The 23,512-nt window shown below is 32.0% G+C and overlaps 1 protein-coding gene across 1 annotated transcript in view; it reads left to right on the forward strand.

The window, feature by feature from the left end:
- sigmar (Tumor necrosis factor alpha-induced protein 8-like protein sigmar) overlaps positions 1 to 23,512 on the forward strand; it is an 86,882-nt gene that overhangs the window by 49,401 nt on the left and 13,969 nt on the right. The window contains exon 3 of the mRNA XM_068766375.1: positions 17,931 to 17,995. Within this exon, the coding sequence (XP_068622476.1) occupies positions 17,983 to 17,995 (13 nt within the window). The 5' untranslated portion in view covers positions 17,931 to 17,982. The remainder of the gene's footprint in view (positions 1 to 17,930; positions 17,996 to 23,512) is intronic.

Genomic DNA, 23,512 nt, shown 5'->3' on the forward strand with positions numbered 1-23,512 from the left:
TGATTTCCTCATTTTGATTGTCTCTTCAGTATTGTACTGCTCGACCTAGGCCTCTCGGTTGAAAATGGTCTGCATTCGTCTTCAAATAACTCTAACACCATCGTCTGACCATCTCTTGTGTGACAGTCATACGCTGCGCTTGCTGGTCTGTGGTCCCCAGTTCAGAAACTTAATGCCGGTTATTAAGTTTCTGAACTGGCTATCTGTTCAGCGCCCTATGCAGCCTGATCAGTGCCACTTCAACTTATCAATCCGCTTAATTATGACGTTTATTTTTTAGGTTTATCCTCATTTCTGATTGGTAATAAAAAAATATTATTATAAAAAAATACTATCCCGCTGTGGTATTCCATCCGAACAGGTGGCAGATTCAACTTACGTTAGTGTAAGTTCAATAAATAATTTAGAAATGTTAATAAGAATTTATAGGAGTGGCGATTATGGTATATCCAGTCAAGGAATAGTACGTCAAAGAAATCGGCCACTAATCCCCGAATACTCTGCTGTTCCTGTAGCGACCAGAGCAAGAATAGCAAGCCAAGTTGGGTTAAGAATCCCTGGCAGAGACCTGGATACCATAAACGTAAGTAAACGTAAATAAACGAAGTCGTTGGTTGCGGGCAGCGCAGGACCTATTTGGGCGACACCAGTGCCTTGCAGTTCCGAAATTTTGAATTTGAATTTTATGAAAAAGAATTTAGGCAGTTAGTACAGATTAAATCTATTTTCCAAATTTTGTTTGCTATATTTTTTGTTGAACAAAGTATTTTTAAATTTGAACTTAAGGTACCACTGATCATATGTTCTGCTTGCCCGCCATCTCGCCGGACTTTCCCTTAACCCTGTAGCCAGCAATTGTCGATTTACGACCGACTGTCTACATCTCTGTATAAGAACATATATTGCACTTTGTGTCATATTCCGTTTTAACATATTTCTTTTCCTTTCCGGTGAAATTCCTAATATTTCTTTACATTCGTATGACCCTTTGTATGTAACATTAAACCTGGTTGTTATTTATTCATTGTAACTAGAATTCAGTGGATCGATACGTCGTCCTTTGTCACGCGATACCCTCCTGCGGAACGTACGCTAATACGAAACATTTTCGATCCCGTGAGCTTTATGCTGCAGTAATAAAGACCAGAACACTCGACACAGTTCAAGTACAAAGCGTGACAGAAGTGCTATTCTTGAAAAGTTTCAAGCGCTCAGGAGCTTCTTAGTTTCATTTCTTTTTTTTTTCGTTGAAAGGATTTACTTTACGTTTTATAATTCTATTTTGAGTTTTTTATACATTAAATATATAGTATGCATAAAATCAAATGAGTTAATACGTTTTTCGGAGGTGGACATATGTTATTATTAAGTGACAAGGCAAAAAATTCCTTCCTATTCTGAACTATCAAATGCATTGCCCCCGGGATTCTTATAAAAATTTGTTAAACAGATATCGTATGTTATCATTGAGGGATCCACGGTCTCTAATGGACGCCACTATACTTAAAATTATTTGTGCTGACCATGTTAACTGTTCGGAACTGTTGTCCGAAGTAAATTTTCGAATTCCTGCAGCAAGAACTCGTTCTATATCTCTCTTTTTTTATCAACTGCTAAGACAAATATCGGTAAACGAGCACCCTTATACAGGACGACCTCCACAATTCATATATTAGTGATATTGATATATTCTCGTGCTCTCTCGTATCTTTTAAAAGATAATTTCATTCGAAATTATTGAATATACACAATACAATTTAAACTTCATTGGAACGTGACTGCTTGTTGTGACTCGTAATTATTACTGTCTGTTCAGCTGTACTGCTGTTATTCTTTGTTTTGTTTTCGTTTGCTTAGATTCATTAAATGATCTTAGTGATATAGTGTTATAAGGTAACAATTGTAACTAATTTTATATTACTAAATTTGTACTTTCTTACTGTCTTTTGTTACTGTTTGTCTCCAATAAAGTAAATAAATTAAACTACTAAGGGGAGGGGCACATCGCTCGTGCAACCGATTGCCGTTGGAGCCGAAAGGTTTTCGAATACCACTATCCGGTATACGCGGCGTGGTTCGGACCTCCACTAGTTGGACCGAAGACATGGTTACGTTCGCAGGAAGTCGCTGGATACGGGCAGTGCAAGATCCAGTTGGTCTTCTGTGTCTAAGTAGCGTTCTTTAGAGACTTATGCCTTACATCGTGGATGCACAGACCGCGGGCCGCCGACAGCAAAAATTATACTTTCGTACATTCGAAAAATATTGAATTCTATTAGAAAGAATCAATCAAGAATCAGAATAAAACCAAACAAAAAAATAATTACCTACACTTCTGACGGCCGGCCATCAGTTCATGATTTGCCCGAGTGGCCCCTAGTCTTTATAAGTCTGTGCAACCATGCTTTACATTGACGTCGATCAGCTGATATGACGAATACTAAACAATATTTTTAATACAATCTTTGGGACAGGGACATGTCCAGCAGTGGACGTCTCATGGCTGAAATTATGATGATAACGAGAATAAGGTATCTTCTATTATGTAATTCGTGTCATGTTATGCATTCATGTAGCTATTCTGGATGTTTAAGATAGATATACATACGTAAAACTTATTATTGTTACTTAATCTATATATTTTAATATAATAAGAAATTAAAATTAAAAGTTATTTTATTAAAAATAAAAGTAGTTTTTATTACGTAACTTTTTAGCGTACCTTCTATTTTAAAAGCAAGCTTCGAGCGCGCACGAAGCCAGTGAGTTTAATATTGAGCAATTAATGAATCATACTTTCGGTAATTGCAAGGCCTCCCGCCTCTCCCGATTTAATTAAGTTTGCCATAGCATATTTCAGTTCCCAAATTAATTAAGGACGGGTCCTTGCCAACCTTCGAGGGACGTTCGCGACGTATTTCAACCTTCTTCATAGTATTAAATTTATTTCAACAGTATTACAGAAAGTTTAGCACTATTATGCCTGAAATTGATGTTTATTTGTCTTATATATGTCTCGACATTATGTAAAAGTATTATAATGATTTTATACTTCCCTTTGTTTATTTATTTATTCACACTATACGGGATAATAAAAGAAATCAGATGAAACAGGTAAAAGAGTGCTTACGACGGGCTTATCGCAAATGGCGATTTCTTTTATGGATTTACTTAATAAGGAAAAATAAAACTGCCGGTCAAGTGATAAAGGGGAATGAAAATTTTGATATTCTTTAAAATTTCCGATTCCTTTTATCGCTTGATGGTTATAGATGTAAAAGCTTAACAAATATTATATTTTATCCTAATTTATTATATTTATTTATTAATACAGATGTTTATATGTCGCCTTCAAAGTAATCAACATTAGACATCATTTATTTATGTCAACATTTTTTCCATCTTCCTCTTTTTTATTTTCTGGAATAATAAAAATTCATAGAATCCAGTTTTTAAGAAATGCTCGTTGCGACATTATTGGTGTGATGTTTTGGATCAAAAATTCGCGGACATGTCTTTTCATGTTTTTTTTATTTCTAGAAAAAATGATAAGGCATGTAGATATGGTGACTGCGGCATTAGTACTGTCTTGTTTCTACCAATTATTCGAAAGCAACAAGTGTTATCGTGGTGCAAAAGCGAATGATTTCACTTTGACAAAACCGGGCGTTTTTAACAGACAGTTTAATAAACAAAAGATTCGTATATATTTCAAGTTGTATAGTCAGGGTGCGCTTAAAATTAAATTCATTTAGGCTAAGTAAATCCTGTGCCTTATTCCGGTTGAATGTAATGTTAGTACAAAATAACATTGTTTGTTGCTCTCGTTATAGCGTGAACGTTTGAGTTGCGAACAACTACAACAACTTGTTCCCAAAACAAACAAAGGAAGCGCTTGTTATGAATTTTGTTTTGGGATACAGAACGACAATGTCCATAATAATAAATAATGTTACATTTTCGATAACTTAGTTATGATTTATTCGCTGAATCACCGGTTTGTTCAGTACTATTATTGTAAATAATTTTTTTTATTACTTGACGAAAAAATAATTATTCTAATTGCTTCAAACTGCCTAAGAAGCTATGTATTTAATACTAAGTACTATGCCCTGCTTGTTATAATGTAAGCAGGGTTTTTGTTATTCACAATTACCTGGATTGCAGTAGCAATATTGGAAAATAAACTGTTGAATCTAATTAGTGATTTCACTGATAACTACGCTCTTAAATATGTAATGACACTGAGTGTAATACTGAAACTAGTAGTTGGCGGTGGAAAAAGATGTTGTGGTATTATTTGTAGGACTTATTATGCCAATACTTGTTTATGTATAATAGTATCTGTTGATGTTAATGCTGGTATTCCGCGGGCTTTTGCTTTGAAGTTTTCAGCGGAACTGAAGCCTCCGTGAACTTTACAAAATTAAATTAGCCTGTTTTCGCCAGTTCAACGAATATTCTCACTTCCTTGTGTCATTCTTCTCAATCCTGAATGTCTCAATCTTGAAAAGATATTACCAGTGGGCTCTCATATCATTCCGATATTTTTGAGGGAATATCATCCCAGACTTCTTTAAGAAACTTCCCATAATTTTTGACCAATGTCATTTGTATATTTGGGCCGTCAAAACTTTATTTTCCAACTGATATGGATATCAGTGACTTTTGGTTTTAATAAGATATCCCATAACCCGTATGCCACACAGCCACCGAAACAATGAGTTTATCGTAAGCGTAATTTTTTTTATAAATTCAGCTTTCAATGTCATTATATTATGTAAATGTGTTAACAAAAATATATTTTTTTTAATTGTACCCAAATGTTTCTAATTCTAATTCTAAAAAAAAACATTATACAATTTATTATATCATATTTAAAATTATAATGTTGTGGAATACATTTATATGTCACGGTTCGCGTCTGTCCAACGCTTTAAAGTGTCTTTATTCTTATTTTTTATAATTAATAATTAATGGTAAAATTTCACTAAAATTCTGCGTTTCATTGTGACTTGAAAAACAAAGTTCTTAATCTTTTGTTGTATAACTCCTCAACAATCACTGTAACGACAGTTATGTTTTAGTAGCTTAAATCGCTTTAACGCGCGGGATCGTTCAACCCGCCTAATGACTCGGCAAATTGTCCATTTGAATAACAATCGAATGGGCCGCAGGCGAGCGGGCTGTACAGCGCCATTAAGCTAGTTGACGCAATTTACCGTGGTCGTATACATGTAAGCAGATGAATACGGAAGACACAATTGAATAAAATGTAGGGTGACTATGATTATTGTGAGACATCGTAATAACGACACACGATAAATTTATATCTATTTTAGGTAGGTAAATGATGGCCACCTTACTTTCTGTAAAGAAAGTGAACACCACAAACTGACTATCTTCTAGATAAGAGGGATGAATGTACAGTTCCTTTCCTCAGCAAAAATTTTTAAGATTATTTTCTTATATCCAGTCACTCTGTAAAAAGCGATCACTGTGAAATGTTACGTTAATTTATTTTCCCTCTTAGAATGCGATACATCAATAACTTCAGCATAAAGTTTGCAGGGAAAGACAGTAAACGATAATTAATTTTGTTATGTGATTGTACGAAACTTGAAAATGCTTTTTATTACTACTATATAAACAATAACTTTTTACAGCTGTAACCAATCATTCTGTAAGCTCAGCATACATCACATACTGTACTGTGATTTGCTATTCACTAGATATAATTAATACAAGTAAATCTATAACTAGTTAGTAAAAATTAGCTAAAATGATTGAACTAGAAATGAAGAGTTTCGGAGACGGACGAAATCAACCGACGTAGCCCAGCGCAGAGTAGAGTCAAAAATATAATAGATTAAAAAATAAATAGATAATAACTTTATGATCAAAAAGAGCTTACTTAAAATGTAGCCCGTAATATATTTAGTAAAGAAATTTTTAATTAGAATTAGAAATTTTCATTGGTAACTAATTTGAATTTATTGAACAAGTTTTCGACGTTTTTAATGTGTAAGCTGTGTGTACATTACAATGACAAATTTTTTATTTAATAAAAAATTGGTTTTCTTTGTAAGCATATTTATAGATAGACTAAGTATAAGAAAGTTATTTCTAAACTTGCCCGAGATCTGGATAGCCGATATAAAGTACAAGGGTTAAATTCACCGTATACTCGCTATAATGATCCTGCGATAAAAATCCCTATTTTAAATTTCTTTTTATTAGGAATAGTTTTTAAGTTCTTTGAAGTTAGAATTATTAAAGTTGACCTCGTTGAATACTAATTGCCCCGGTTGTTTGTAATTTTTTTTTAATTGTCATGTATACTTACAACTTGAAATTATATTTGTGAAATGGAGTAACGATTTTTTAACTACCATGTACTTTAATATATGTTACATGAATAACCACGTAGTTTATTTGTATGTATTACATTATTGTATTTATTTAAAATTATGATCTTAAAAATAAACAAATAGTGAGGTTAGTTATTATTAATTGTCCCTTGTTAATATGTCTTGTTTCTTGCGAGTATTTTTATAAACTAATGGAATATTAAGAAACCATTAACACCACGAAACACTTACATATTTATTCATTTTAAAATCACTTACAGTTGAAAGAAATTACATAAAAATATTGAAACCGAAAGATGAATAAAACTGATTATTAGTTAGTACCATACTTTTCGGTTTAGTTTTGTCGTCTGTTCATTGTAATCTGTTACTGAACGATTTTTCCGTTTTTTTCTCGAGATTTATTTCATATTCGTATAGCTACATTCTTTCGCAGATGACAAAGTAATCAATATCACCACAGTTATGATAGATAGAGATAAAAAAAGAATGCAGTTATCCGTGCAATTAGTGGCTTAAAACAGATATTCACTTATTATATCAACTCGTGTTGCTGAGTACCAGTGCAATTTTTTATTAATTGTTTCACTTAACGGCTATTATCCAACAAACCGCATTTTAGCATGGTGATATACAATTTGTGGCCTCTCTCTCTCACTCTCGTTCTCTTTAAATTTCTCTCTCTTGGTTTTTCTCGCTGTGTCTCTTTATCTCGGCGTCTCTCTCTCCCTATTTTTCTAGTTTTCTAGCCTGATTTCTCTTAATCTCTTTATCTCGCTCTCCTTCTATCGCTCTCAGGGAGGAGAAGACCCGTGTGCCAACAGTGATAACGTTATAAAGCCAGTAATTTCTCGCATTATAAACCGATATCTCTTATAATACGTAATAGATGAATTATATAATTTTATCTTTAAAATAAGTAAATTTCTATTTTAGAAATACGTTGTCCGTTCGATAGCGTAGGTACTGCGTCACCCGTCCCGCGTCAGTTTCAGCGAAGGTATTCCTTTTACTTCGGCTGAGCTCGACGTGGAAGTTAATTCAATTTCACGTTATTTACTCAGCGCTGATACTGTACGCGTCCCGAGGCCGGGCCACGACAGCCGCACTATTTTGTACTGTTTATCTCTATACCCTCGTTGTGATCTGTCAACGACATTATTGTTAAGTAAGGAACAATTGTCAGGCGCCTACGATATCCGACTCAAGTTTAAAGACCCCTATACAGCTAAAGAATGTCCATTGTGTGTTATAAAATTGATGTACGTATAAGGAAAAGTGTCAATGTTTTAATTGCGATGTTTATCTTGCAGTATAAATGTCATATTCTTCCTTAGCAAATGAATACACCCAAAGATTACGCAACTAAGATCTATCTAGGAATAAGAAAAGGACCAATATTTAGCCACTTCCGCACATGCAGTAGTAGTCGTGCAACAAAGTGCACACGCCCGCCAGCCCGCTGATAAATGCGTATGCGGCAAACAATGCGAATCACACAACTGCCACCGCCAAATCACTCAACACCTGTTTCTCTCTCTATCTAGGAATATCTACGAATTCATTTATAATGAATCTAACATACGGTGGAAATAAGACAAAAGGTATAACAGTGAAATCTCTCTATAAATTGTAGAATTTAGGGATGTTGAAAGTGAATCGATTAATTTCTGGAGCAGGCATCTAAGGCAACATTAGTTTATTCAAAACTTCGTTGAGGTTTCCCTTAACCTGCTACGCGGGTCTTTAGCTCCCGAGCACCGTAACTTGCATCTGTCTCTGCAACGTGATGGACCCGGGATCCTCATTTTACATTCATAGAGTGTGCTGAAAAGCTACTTCTATTCTACCCTAAAACGGCAGATACCTTGTACTATCTCATTTATAGTTTTTTTTCTTTCTTAATTTTCTACTTACTATATCATATTATAAGGGGGACTGGAAAGTAATATCGTTACTGTCGACATATGTTACAGAAAAACAGATTGATTTTTACCGCTCCGCCATTGAAAATATATATACTAGATGGCCAAAGATTGCTGATAACGAAGGTGAATATATTGTTGATTAGAAATAAAAACTTGTTAAAAATGTAGTCGTGTGAATTTAACTTAAGAAAGCGACATTACTTTCCGGTCCCCCTAATACTTAACTCTAGCTCTTATCGTTGTTTTATGTGTATCGTAATTTTAATGTCATAATTATGTATGCGTGCCATCTGCTAGTCTAATAGATGGCACTTATTATAATGTCGCAGCTTGTTTCTATAACTCTTTGTAAGTCGCAGAGTATTTGCAGGAGTTACGTGTTTCGAGGATTTTAGATCATGCCGAAAGTTAGGTCGATGTTATGTTATGTTGAGTTCATACCATTAGTACAGTGTTACCTTGTTTAACTTAGGTGTGTTTCTGCAGCGATGTTATATGTTTGAAACAAAATAAGGCACTAAAATATCGATCCTTATACACTGTTTACTCTGTTCTCAAACTTCTATGTAAATAAAAATGATTCAGCAAATCTCGTAACATTTCGAAACATTCAGCTTGTAGGAGCTACAATATGTCATCGTCGCACAATATGTCAAAGCACTTAGTATTTACGTCGGGCGAAAGAGAGCGCTTTACAATATTTCTCGTGTTTTGATTAGCTATCGGTTTTATTGGTTGAATTTTGAATATTGCAATCTGTAATATGGGCTAAGTTTGATCAATATACACACCAGAAGTGTGGACTTTGGACTTCATGTTGTCATTACCTATAAGACACACCGGCCCTAGGAAGGAGCCCACAGGCTAATTTTTTTTATATTAAGACACCGGGAAGGTTTTTATATATAAAACAGGAAAATTATAAGGAAAATAGTAAAAATAATTCCTGTACAAACATCATATTGAAATACTTCTGTTAACAAATAACATCCGTCTTCGTGTATACACCGTTACAATGATCTGAGATATAAATGAAGGGGTTATTCTGAAATATGTTTAATTTTCACAGGCCAAAGCCTTTTACAGTACTAATTCTGTCAGACCACGTTTAGGATAAAAATGTTGAAATTATGTAATATTTACAATTTAAACATATTTGATTATCTGTTCAGATAATTTTCCAATAAGTAATAACTTTTCCGGTTCATACGGAATTTTTTTATTAGAAACCAAAAATGGAACGAGCTCGCCAATTGTATTTTATTATCATTTTTTTTAATAAAAAAATTTATTGTGTAGATGTACAGTAAAATCCTATTACATGTACACTTTTATCTATTTTCTAAAAAGTACATACCAAAAGTTAACAGTTACCAATCTGTCCGATCAGCATTGCGACTTGTCGGCAAATCTCCACAAATTAAAATTTTATTCCTAGGTCATCTAGGCTTCCCTTTTAATAAGCCATCTTCGATTGGAAAGTCTCAAATTCATTTCAAATAAAGGGAATTAGATTTTTTAATAAAATACCGCAGAACATTATCAGACTACCATTAAGAAAATTCAAAACGTCTATAAAAATAAATTGACGAAAAAAACGTATTTATTCAATAAACGAATATTTAAACGATAAGAATCTTTTTCATTTAGGCTATATCTAACAAAGTGTATTTGTATAAATCTGTGTTACACTTTATTAAAAGATGTTTTGTTGTGCAGTGTCTTCATGCTTTTTCTTCACAACTATTATACCTTACGAAGCAGAGTAGTCAAAAATAAAATAAATTAGATAATAAGTTGGCTTTCAATAAGAGTTTTGGTAAAAGTTCCTATATTTAATTAACAAATTTTCCTTTTATATTAATCTTTTATTTAGTAAATATTAGCGTGAAAAGTTTGTCTATAGACACAGCAAACGATTTTGATTTTGAAATCATAGGTAGTAACCTAAAGGGACCTTTAGGTCTTCCTACAATGTTATTAAAATCTCTAAAAATATTTGCCGTAGTCTAACTTTATTTGAAGCATCGATATGGAATATGAATTATATTTTAGAAACCAAAATATGTCTTTGTAAAATATGATAAATTATCAGCAATAATAATACGAAATACGAGTAATGTAATAAATTTATATATATTGTGTGAAATTGAAGCAATTAAGCTCGTGCTGGCGTTGCCATGACGACCGGCTTTATCACCGACGCAGATGTGCAAGACGTGCGTTTCTCAAGCCGTAATTGGAGTGCCCTTTGATTATAAATAGATTGTGAATAAATTATATTGCATATTTCTTCCAATGACGATTCAAACTAAATATTTAACCTTACTGTCACCATTTTGATTTTAAATGTAATAAGGGTGATCCCTTATACATCAGGGGGACCGGAAAGTAATGTCGCTTTTTTAAGTTAAATTCACACGACTACATCTTTTACAAGTTTTCATTTTTAATCAACAATATGTTAACCTTCGTTATCAACAACCTAGTGCCATCTAGTATACATACTTTCAATGCCGGAGCGGTAAAAATCAATCGGTTTTTCTGTAAAATATGTCGGCAGATAGGACATTACTTTTGTTGTTCCCCTAACATATAAAAGATACAAAGAAATTTTAGTTCTAGTTCAATCTAAAATTCTATTGGAATATGCCAATAGCTTCCGGTGGAACAAACTGACGGATAGTAAACAACACTTAAATTTAATATGTAGTGATCTGAATTTTGAAAACAATTTATCTGACTATTTTTTCATGATGCTACTTATTTTTTCTGAAATCATTAATTTTTGGATAGGGTATACCGTACAGTAATTAATAGCAAATGAACTAAACATTCATTCTTTTAAAGATTTTGCACCTATGACCAATATCTCTGTATATATAACCTCTATTTATTTATTCTTAATTTCTCGGAGGCGCGTGGAAAGATTATGCAACTTTGTAGTTTTTTAATATGTTTTTAAAATGAGCATTGTACCTTACTACGTGACTTCCTCGGACTTAAATAATCTTTGTAAGAAATATTCAACCGATCGCATCATAACTGTATTCTGTTGTAATACGCTATTCAATCACGTTTGATTTTTTTTTCAAACTTTTAATGATAAACATGTTCCAATACAAATTAATTAGAAATAATGTTGTATCGAGTAAAAATTTCGTTCGCATTTTATTGGAATCACATTGTTTTCAAAATGAAATTATTTAACTATAGTTTACATGGTGCCATTTTGTTTGTTATATGCCGTCTGGTAGATACAGACATGATGCCGCTGTTGAAGAAATTTTGGGTCTTCTGATCAAAAATACGCGACAGAAGTTTTGGAAGTCCTCTCTTGATGATGAGACACTTTTTAAATAGCTTTGAAGAGACTGAAACAGTGTGAAAATCTGTAGGTGCAAAGCTAGAGTTATATGGCGGATACATTATCACCTCCCAGTCAAACTTTTTTAATTTTTGTATAGTGGCTAAAGATGTGTCTGGTCTTGCATTATCACGATGCAAGACCATAACCTTTTTATTAATTAATTCCGGCAATTTTCTCCCAACTTCTTGCTTTAATTTCATTAGTGGTTGGCAGTAGAGATCTGAAACTATGGTTCTGACCGGTGGAAAAAGTTTACAATAAACATTATTATCTTATTGGAGGTTAACTCGAGTTTAGCCACAGTCTCCGAAGCCTAACCGATCTTAAACGGCGATCTTTTTCGCTACAACCTTTTTGACTTCAATAAATTTTAAATTCTATATTCAAAAATGTCTGTCTATTTACATATACTTTTTCACCCAGCCGCAATCAGATTTGAGCATTTGCTACTCTTTGTGTGTCGCAGCATTTTTTCAAGCGACGTCATTCAAACAAGAACGACTTTTTTATTAAGCGTCCAGATTCTTTGGTCTGATTAAATATTTGCCATCTTTTAGATTTAATATTTTCTTAACAAGTAGGTTCTTGGCTAGTTGGTTGATTGAAAAACTGATTTAACTTCTCCTTATGTCTCAGCTTTTAACTAAATCTTTATTCACAGTAGTAACACGTATATGTAATCAAAAAAAGGGTTCCTCACAAAAAGCTTTTTACCGACTCTACCCATTTATTTTTCCTCCACTCCTCTCAACTTACGTAAGAATATCACTTTACTCTCATTCTAAATCCTTTTGCACAAGTGTTGATCGTCGACGATTTATTTTCATCGCTGCTGGAATTTATATCCAAAGCTCCAAGCCGCCAGTTTATGGGAACCCATCGCATTTTATGAAGCACGCAACGTAACGACATATTGAGTACCAGTCCAAAGCTTTTTGGAGACTGTACCTTTTTATAAAATTTGAATATGGAGTAAGACGTAGTTTGCTCCAGGCATTTACGTCTCGTCTTTAGATATTTAATATAATTAAAATAACTTTTCTTTCCTAATAAATAAAAATAACTTTTATCTTATTGTATTTACTATACAAATCTGCGAATGTATTTATCATATATTAATTAGTCTCTTGTCAATAAAATTGTAGGACTTATACAGTTTTTTTTTGGATCGAACTCTATCTGCTGGCCAAATGGCATTAGCAGATTTCAAGTGTTCGAAGCGACTAGCCTAAGACTTATAGGTAGCGAAGCTCACGGGCTCCCGGAGGAGCCTTATCAAAGGCCGCTACATGCTACTATTTTACTGGATTAAGAGGTCGCGGAATTCTTAGATCTTATTAGGGGACCCTCCATGAAGTAACTACGCTCAAGCATGTCCACTAGGAGACCTTGGGTTGGTGTGGCCCTCGTGAATGATATTCGCTTAGCAAGTGTCTGTCACAATGGTCATCATTTAAACCAAATAATTTTTAACAAATAAAATCTGCACAATTTCTCTATTTAATTTTTATTGAAATAATATTTAATTATAGTAGCTTTTATGTGTTGAATATAAAATACAAATTTTGTCTCCAGATATTCTTTATATATGAACCGTTTATTTTAAAAGATGGCATAAGTCACTCTGTTTTTAGTTCGAGATATTTAAAAAAAATGAAAAGATACCGTTCAATTATATTTAGTGTTGCTATTAACTTGATAACAATAAATGTAAACGTAATCCTTATTGATAATTAAATGTAATAAAATTTGTTCCCTGTAATGGTAAAACAAAGATCCTTATTAACGTAACATATTGTATCTTTAAGAAATAAATGACATTGATAACATATGTTACAAAATTTTAGTTCTGTAGGTCGCGTATTATTTTTAAACATTTTTAAAAATTTTCATTTATTTTAACCTAGTCTATGTCTAGTAAAATCTTAAAGTAAAAACAGTACAGAAGCCGCTCAGGTAAAAATTTCGATAGATATACGAGATACCGATTCGTAGCACGGTTCGGGGATTACCCTCTGTTAGAAAAAGCATATCTAGAAGTTTTATTTATGTGTATGTATGTGTGAATAGTCACTAATATTTATATTTATTATACCTCGACGATATAATAATAGATGTTCATTCATTTTGTATTTGAACAAACAGAGTGTTTATTTTTATCGCAGCGATAACCTAAGACAGATAACGCTGTTAGAAGCGTCGTTCATTCATAATTGTCGATAAGTTTGAGTTAGGTTTGTGTAAAGCGTCACCCCGGAAACGCGTCGATTGCGCGGAACGTCTTGACTAGACTGCAAGGCGTTCGGCTGTTGCTTTGTACTGTTATACAATTTTCGCCTTTATTATAAACATTTTATGTTAGTTCAGTCGAAGAAGACATCATTACTAATATGAAAAGAAATCTATGTTTCGCAATATTTAGAGTAATCTTTTCATCATAATAATCACTTCAGCAGTGAGAGGTCCACAGCTGGACATAGGCTTCTCCCGTGTAATTCTAATAGAACCCTTTGAAATGACCTGTTTCCAGTGTCTTTCGAAACTTTAACAAGGTCATTTCGACATGGCTTACACTACGGTTCAAATGACATATGCAGATTTCGCTAGCTCAAGAGGGCGGGCCCAGAGGGCGCTTAGCCTAAATCTTTGTTAAGGTAGCTATATATATATATATATATACTAAAGGGCCACGGAGGCTCGGCTCTGGCAGTTACATGTAAAGGTTTCACTAAATTGGAAGATTGGTCTTTTCTCCACCATTTTGTTTACTAAACGAGTCAACAAAAATATGATTTTTTATGAATTATTAACTTTCCAAGAGATTTATATTTAATCTAAGAGAGATTGTATAATAAATTAAATTTGACGTAAAGGTTATTCGAGAAGTATTATAATAAAACTTTCCACTGCGTAATTTCGATTTTAATTTCTTTTCAATACCGTAAAAGCCAATCATAAAGTTTATTTCAATACATAGGGTATTGTTGGTAATCGATATGAAAGTTTCAATTACGAATATATATTATAAATTGTTAATGACTTGACCATTGCATATACAGGTATTTTCGTAATGTATGTAAAAACTTTAAATGGGCAAACTAAAAAGCACATTTGTCAGCAAAAAGGTTCGAAGGTTTTACACTCTTTTATGTAATCAGTTTGTAATATGTTATATTTATTTATTTTTTTAATTGGAATGCGACAGGCATATAATAACTTCTGCCAACATAAATTCTATAGGGACAGATTGTAAACAATAATTAATTTTGATATGTAGTAATTTAAATTTTAAAAACGCTTTTTCATACTATATTATCATTATGTTATTTATTATTCCTGATATTATTGATTTTTGTATAGTGTATACTACACCTTCATTTATAGCATAGAACCAATAATATATTAATCAATTATTTAGAACCTTTTTACACTTAACAATCAAGTATGTAGAGTTTGTTTAGCAATGACATTGTTTACGAATGTCTGAATTTCATATATATGTGATTTCAATACATGTCACACGGCTACAAAACAATTAAACCCGAAACAAACTGATACCAAACAAAATTTTACAAACTTGATTGTCATTCGGTTGTCATTTGGCAGCCCCAATTACTGGATGAGACACCACTATATATTTTTTGTAGGGGCATTAAAACAAATAGTGCATGCAGAGCCAGAAGAAGTCAATTGCAGCCGTTTAATAAAAAAATAAAATAACTGACACAGTCCAACCCATTGGCAATTAAAAGTAGCAGTCAGCAAGTCATACTTCGCGCAGAACAGAAAGGTAGCTGGGAATGATGAACACGGATCGTTCAGTGCAGCATAGAACGTCCACTCTGAAACACGATGGACGTTGGCCGAAGTGGCATACTAAGTGCCCAATTTTTTTATTACGCAATAAGAAGCTATCCCATATTCGCAAAAGAAAGGTCAGATTTCGAAGTGGAGTTTGAGAGAAGGATGGAGAATGACACTGTCGCCCCTTAAAGGGATACAAAGAATATTGTCATATATTTTTGAAATATTGTCAAAAAATTAAGAGGGAGGTTATAGATGAAATAAAATTTAAAACGTAAGGTTAGGTAAAGCAAAATGCAAAGAATGTAATAAAAATAAAACAGAAATAAGTTATAGGAAACAAAAATTGTAAATAGTAATCAGTGATTTCAAAGATTCTAAATATTTCATGGAATCAGGCGTTACCTCGCGGAAGTCCATCCTAAGTAAGAAAAGGACCAATATTTAGCCACTTCCGCACGGTGGCGGTTGTGTGATTCGCATTGTTTGCCGCATACGCATTTGTCGGCGGGCTGGCGGGCGGTGCATTTCATTGCACGACTACCACTGCATGTGCGGAAGTGGCTAAATATTAGTCCTTTTCTTACTTCAAAGATTCTAGTCAAGGAAGAGAGCGTGAAAGGATTGCAAAATAAACGAAAAGAGAACGTAAGGTAATGTGAAGGACGAAAGAAGATATAGAAATTGTGAAGAGAAGAGAGTGTCAATAAAATATATGTTGAATAAATTATCACGAAATTAAGGTCCCTGATACAGTTGACCGAAAGGTCTCAGAAACGTGGGCCATAAAAACGGTCTTTGGAAATCCATGGGTAAAACCTATAATCAGCAGTGAATATCTTGCGGCTGAAATCAAAATCCGTGATGAAATTGAGTCACAATTTTGCCGAAATGATTTTTATGCGTGACAATCGCCAAACCTTACTCCGACCAAAGAGAGAATAATGATTTTCATTTATCATTAGGTAATAGTGGTGATATTCTATTTTTATTCTTCTATTTCTTTCTTGTGTCCTGGGCAGAACAATCATTATGTAAGTAATAGCTTTTCTCACAATTCCCAAGCCTTTCTCACAGATCCCCTTGCATCTTTTCTTCGCATATGCGATTCAGGTCGATCTTTGGTTCATGATCCGAAGCAATACACTGCAAAATGGATAACTTGTTTCTCCATCGCGTTGTCTTTCCTTCGTATTACTTAGCCAAAACATTTTCAGATTTGTGACTCATCGTTTGCCGAGAACAATGCTTGATTGAGTTCTTATAAAATAAGAATATTAATACCATTCTCATTACAGAAGTTTAAATCTGTAGTAAGCCTTACCCTAAATAAATAATTGTATTTTGAACAGAATTGAAATTGTAGATTTAAATCTTACGTCAAATCTTGTTGACTTAATTAAACAAGGGACCGTTGGTGGATTGTACTCGGAGTTCTAAATTGTAAGCTTTATTTTTTGTTCTTTATCAATATTAGAGTTATTATTCATTGTCTAATGTTAAAAATTTTGTCTATTGAATCCTAAAATCACAATTTATTTTTTAGTTTTATAAGAACAATATTTTATATATTAACACATTGCCACGTTAGATATCGACAGATTGTTTAAAGAAATTTTCTCCCTATCATCTATTAAAAAAAATCATCATCATTAATAAATTAAAAATCCCATTCCATTAATTTAATCTCTCTTTATTTATTAATTTAATGCCTTAATAATAAAACTATTACTTTTTGATTCAGTACTTGCTTAGTAATATTATGGTCATGTTTTAAATAGTTATGTTTTTAAGCACATGAATGTTACAAAAAGTTGTTTGATTGTATTATAACAAGGCTTATTTGGGTTTTGATTGATGTGTCGAACTTTTAAAAGCTGGTAAAAAATTACTATTTGATATGTTTGGGAAGGGAAAGTGTTGTTTTTGATAATTACCATTATTTTTTCATTTTTTCTCCTCTTAGTAACCTCTCTAGCTGGATGCTAGCCGGCATCCAGCTGGCCCTATTGGAAATCTATGGTGGAGCACTATGTTCAGCACTGGACGTCTTACGGTAGCAATTATGATGATAATGCAGATGATCTCTCGTTTCTTGAATCGAAAATATGAAAATAAATCATACGGGATAAATATAAGTTTAATCTTAATAATACTTATATTTAAGTTATTGTTCGCTCAAAATAATATAATATTATATGACTAACTGGGTAACGGGAAAACCTATTGTAGTCATGTCTTTTAGTCACACGTGTGTCATAAGAGGTAAACATTGAGTAAGAAGTTTACTTGTGTGTTTGTAATTATATTTTTGTTCTATAAACTTCACATTTTTCTAGACCGCTAGATGGAGGCCGATTCCAAACACAATGCTGAAATAATGGAAATAATAAAACCTTATTTAAAAACTTGTTTATATTTTCAGTTTTTTATGTTTTTATTTTCTTTTTTTTACAGGACTCCCAGTAGTCTACTTTTGTTGCTGCAAGTTTTGTTTTAAGTTTCCTTCATGGTAGCCACCTGTAAGTTTTCTTTTGTTTTATTTCTTTTTATTATTTTATTTTAAAACACTTTAATTTGTTGCTAGTAATATTGTTTACATATTCTCAGCTAATAACATAATTACAACAGATTGTATAACACAAAACAATTTAAATTCTTTGTTTAAATGTGATATAAATCGAAAAAAACGATATGGGTTTTTTATATAGGTTGTATAAAGTGATTTAAAGTGTAGTCACCTGGTGGTATACTTGGACCGCAAGAAACAATGAAGTTTTAGTTTTAACAATTACTTTACACTCATAATTAATATACAATCTAATTTGCACTTGTAATAAGTTGCTGTACGGTTAAAACTATAGACATTGATAAATTTATTTTTAGTTTCTCAAAATGAAATACCAAATGAGCTAATTTATGAAAATGAACCTATATCTTATGCAATATGTTCACAGTTTGTTGTACATTAGCTGTCTTCAAACGATAAAGATTAAATATTAATATGTTGATTGTATTAAAATGCTTTAACTGACATATTAACTATACTATGTTACCGCGTGCACCACTTTTCTCAGGGCAGTTAGAAAATGGAGTCCCGGTATAGTTTTTATGAGGCCTGCTTCTCTTTCATACTTCCATCACAAAATTTTGTTCGTAGGTATTAAAAAGAAGAGTGAATAGGACATATTCCTGTTACATATTTAACATGCTTGTAACTTTCTGTCGTCACATCATTAACTGCTTCGATTAGTTCTATCAAGATTCTAGAGTTGAGTGATTTGAGCATAACTTTCTCTTTAGCCCATTTTCTATGTGTGTTTACAATGTTATCAATCGATTTGCGACTATGTTGTTGTAGACATATAGCTAGTAACGAGTGTGGGTGTGTGTGAAAAAGACTTCTTCTGCTTTATTCTCTTCTCTTTCACCAATAATTTGTGTTCGCTTCTGTAATTAGGTCCAGGAGTCGATAATTTACCGGAAACGAAATAACCGTGAGCCGTGGAAACGATAATTCTTAAAAACCTCTTCATATTTGTTATAAAACTTTCAGCAAGCCTTCAACAATATGTATTTATTGTAAGCATATATGTTGTGTACATTTGTATGTGGGAATGTTATACAATAAAGGCGAAGTCACATGTCTTTACTTTATCCTTAGCAGCGTAACAATCTTTTCACCCAATGTTTCTCGTGACCCTATATATGTTATCTTGACTTGACAGTTAAACGTCAAGAAAATAAAAGTGCCAAATAAGGTACTTTTACGAAGTAATAAGTGAATAAAAACAATTTATTTTATTCCGCATGTATATATACTTATGTTTATGTGTGAATGTATATATATATATATATATATATATATACGTTTTGTCTATAAATATTGAAGCAAACCTCATTGTAAGTACGATTTTCTATGTGGTTGTATATTAGGAAAGTCAGCAATGCTTAGACCCGATATTATCAATTTAATTTAGCAAATAATGTTACTTTCACAAAGTAATAACAATTCTTGGACAAAAAATAACAATAATAGTTAATTTATAAACAAAAAAAGAGTCGTAAATAAAATTTAAAAAAATGAGAGTGAGTTATGACATGAAGAGACAATATCCGCATCGAAGGATCAAAAAATATAAAATAACATCTTTGCATATTTAACTTTGTATAAATATAATTACTCCAATCTTCACCTGTGCACAAGGGAGCATACCTCTTTACGTCTCGTGCAGATCGTAAACTATTCGAATTGCTTTTTAATAATTGTCACATTTATATAAAGGTCGTTCAAATTCCCAGGTTGAAACGGTCGCTTTAATTACTGGTTACACTCTCGTATAATTATGTCCCATTTCGCTTAGCCGCAGTGAAATTCTCGAGAGAGTCGAATTCAGATATTTTTTGCGACTGACAAAATTAGGCTTAGTTTAATTTGCAATAATGTATCCTATTCATATAATGAAATTGTAGAAGGCTGCTATCAAAAGACGTTGAGACCATAAGGTTTTTTTTAAGTTACAAAGTGATTGGTTCTAGGAGTTTTAAGAGAGTCAAATAAATTAACCCTTAATAGCCGAGAGTTTCAATTTTGATACCAATCTTTTAAACCGAATGTTCACATTACTATTAGTTTTTTTTATAGGTTGGCTGTACGAATTTTACTGTTGTATAATATTCTTTCCAACGAAATTAAAAAAAAAGCTATTTTTCCTTTCATCTAGACCCTCAAACAAACACAGTAATATTAAAAAAGATCACTTTCGTAAATCAGGCTATTAAGGGTTAATTCGAAAATTAAAGATTTCATAAATAAATAATACCGTAATGTTAATACTGTAAGAAAAAGCTTTTTCAAAATTCGGATGTTTAAATATTAAAACTAATTATGATTACTATCTGTCCCTGCAGACTTTATACTGCCAGAAGTTATTGGTCTGTCGCATTCCAATAGACAAAATATATTAATGTAACATATTTCAGAGTGAACACTTATATATATACAAGGTTCAAATAACCTTGTATACTATACAAGGTTATTTGAAATGGGTGTAAAAGCTTTTAAATCTTTTTGCTGACAAATGAGGTATATATACACCCTTTGACAGCTTGTTACACTTATAACCAATCATCCTGTATAATATATTAGATGTAAAAAAAAACTCTTTTAGAAATTGCATTAATAATATTAAAATTCATCTTTCAGTTTTCCTTCAGTAATAAATTCGTTAACAAACCGTTACGCTTTCATGAAAATTTATGAAATTAAAATACTTAAAGAAATATTAAAATGTAAGTATATAGTTGAACTAATGATATTCGTTTCGACCGCAATGAAAAATTTTATAGTCTTTAATTTAAATTCAGTAAATATTTTCTTCGCGAACGTTTCACAGAATTGAGTCACAGAAAATTTTAAAATGATATTTATTTTCATAACTTTTTTACTATGTTATATTATTTAACTTTATTAATTTTTCAGTATCTTTTCAAGTATTACCTTTAAACCATTAATTTATCAGATTGTTTTAGTGACTAAACCGATTGGGAACATATGTCTAAACATCAAAGATAGAAATATAAAAATTTGTTAAAAATATTTTTTTGGAAGGCATTTTAGTTCGTATCTGTATATATCAAACGATTCATAGTAAAATAGACTATTTTGTATTTTATTTTCTATTTTATTTGTAATGGACATCAATAATTATAAAAATTTTAAAGTTTCGTTTATATACGCGATAATTTTTGTTAAATCCGCGCAAGTAATTTTTGTTTTATTATTTTGTATTTATTTATTTTATAAAGGTGTTAATGGTTGCCTAGCGTAGAAGTTATTTCTATATTGATTACCTAAAACAATACTTATCTTCAACCGGTATTATATTTTTATATAAAACAGTTTTTATGCCTGCTGAAAAATTTTTCTGTTTCGGGATCATGAATAAACTGCTAGTCTAGTGAACGTTTCGTAACTCGGATTGATTTGTTTACTTTTTTGTATGCTTCGAATGCATACGTATTCAAAAGTATAAAAATTTCTGTTTATTATTGCTAACGAATTACAGATTTATTTTAATTTATTATCGTTAATTATAAGGATGAATAAAATCTTCAATTTATAAATCATTTTAGATTATTTATTACATGGAAAATGCCTATGTCTAGTCGAGTATGTCCTATAGTAAAAATGATGACGACGAGATGCGTTTTAATTTATTTAATTTATTCATTTTACTATCAACATAAGATCACTTATAATGACAACTTGTTTACGTCATGAGAAGAATGTAGAATAGACCAATTTGATTGTAATTAGAATCAGATTGAGCTCCTTCAACTTACCATATCCGCCATATTCTTGGATCAAGTATTCTTATTATTATACGAATATGATGGTTTCTAATGATCAATGGCGTTACGTCATGGGTAGAATGCAAGAAGAACCTAATTTGATAAACCTACGAAGCTTCTAAACACATTCTGGTCTGAAAAGAACCCAAAAGGAACTCAGACGGGTTTCTTTTATAGTCACTTTCACAATATTCTTAATACACTAATAGAGGAATCTATTTCCAAGCTTTAATATTACTTAAAAAGCCTTTCATGCTGTAATGTAATTTTTACACGTTTCTGTTTAGTTAATTACTTAAAATATATCACAAGAGAGTGCTATACCGTACAATGTTGCCTACCAATGTAAAGCCTAGGAAAAGCTGTAATATGTGTATAGGTTAAATGACATATATACTATTACATACATAGTTTATACTTTAAAATATATTTACGTTTTAGACGAATAAATTTTCTATTTTATCAAAATTTTTAATTAAGATTAAATTTATACGTTTAATTAACTTTTAATATTTATCATTTGGTGATTCAGAGAAATGGGTATGTATTACAATAGAGATTCAAATATTATAACGGCGATATTTTTATTTACGAAAATCCAAAGCCAAAGAAAATCTTATAATGAAATATTTAAGGCGGCTAATTAAAATGTTTTTCGTGAAAATATAGGTATTTCATAACGACCCAATTTTCTTCAGCTCTCGTTAATTCCCATTGAAAAGCTTCACTGCCACTTGACTAAGGTATCAGATAAAAGATAAAATTCATCTTGATAAAACGCATTGATATAATTATTTAAGAGAATTAGCAAAGTATGCAGATAGTTAACAAAAAATTAACATAGGAACGAATTAACAAAGCGGATTACGGCTGTCGGCCGCTCGTCCAATAGTCAGCTGAAATCCATTTCACGGTTGAGGGTGAATCCGATTATGATTTGTTACATGGACTATTTACATACATAAGCCTATTTAAATGGGCAATTAAGCGTTAATCATGATACGTCTATTACGTCAAACGAATGTTTTAGAGCTTTTTAAACTTTTTTGAATGTGTTTAGTACCCGGCGATAAATATTGCACATCGACCTTTGGAAAGAGACAATCGGCTAATTTCGGTTTTGAGTTTAGAGCACTATATCTACATTACACTACCTATGTGACGTTTTGTCAGGCGTTGTATTTCGTGCGATAGAGATAACGCTCTACGAAGCCAAAATTAGCCGATTATCCCTTTCCAAAAGTTGATGTGCACTTTTTATCGCCAGGTACTGTACGATGACCAGAATGTTATGTAAAGTGAAAGAATGTAATAAAAAAATAAAATCATATTGACTTTATAAAAAGGAGCTTTATGCTATTGTAAGCATCCTTCAACTTAAAGCTTCTAAGGTTTCAAACGCGCCCTGACCTGAGTAGAATCCTTAAGAGACTCGGGCAGGTTATTCTGACCTAATATTTTGTAGTTTTAATGAAGACATTATTGGTATCCTTATATATTTATAGTTAATGAGCTATAAATTTACTTCTTTAAAGATTTTACACCTATTTCCAATCACCGTGTCCACGTTAGAGTTCAAAAATTTAATTGCGTCGTAAGCTCAGCGCTTTGACGTCATGCGGACTGAATCCATATAAAGACATCTATGTTATTTAACCATAGTACAAAACGAAAATGACTTTTAA

Source organism: Battus philenor, unplaced genomic scaffold, assembly GCF_028537555.1.
Source record: "Battus philenor isolate CCGP_79_NKW_IND1 unplaced genomic scaffold, ilBatPhil1.0.hap1 SCAF_21, whole genome shotgun sequence".
Classification (NCBI taxonomy): Eukaryota; Metazoa; Arthropoda; class Insecta; order Lepidoptera; family Papilionidae; genus Battus; species Battus philenor.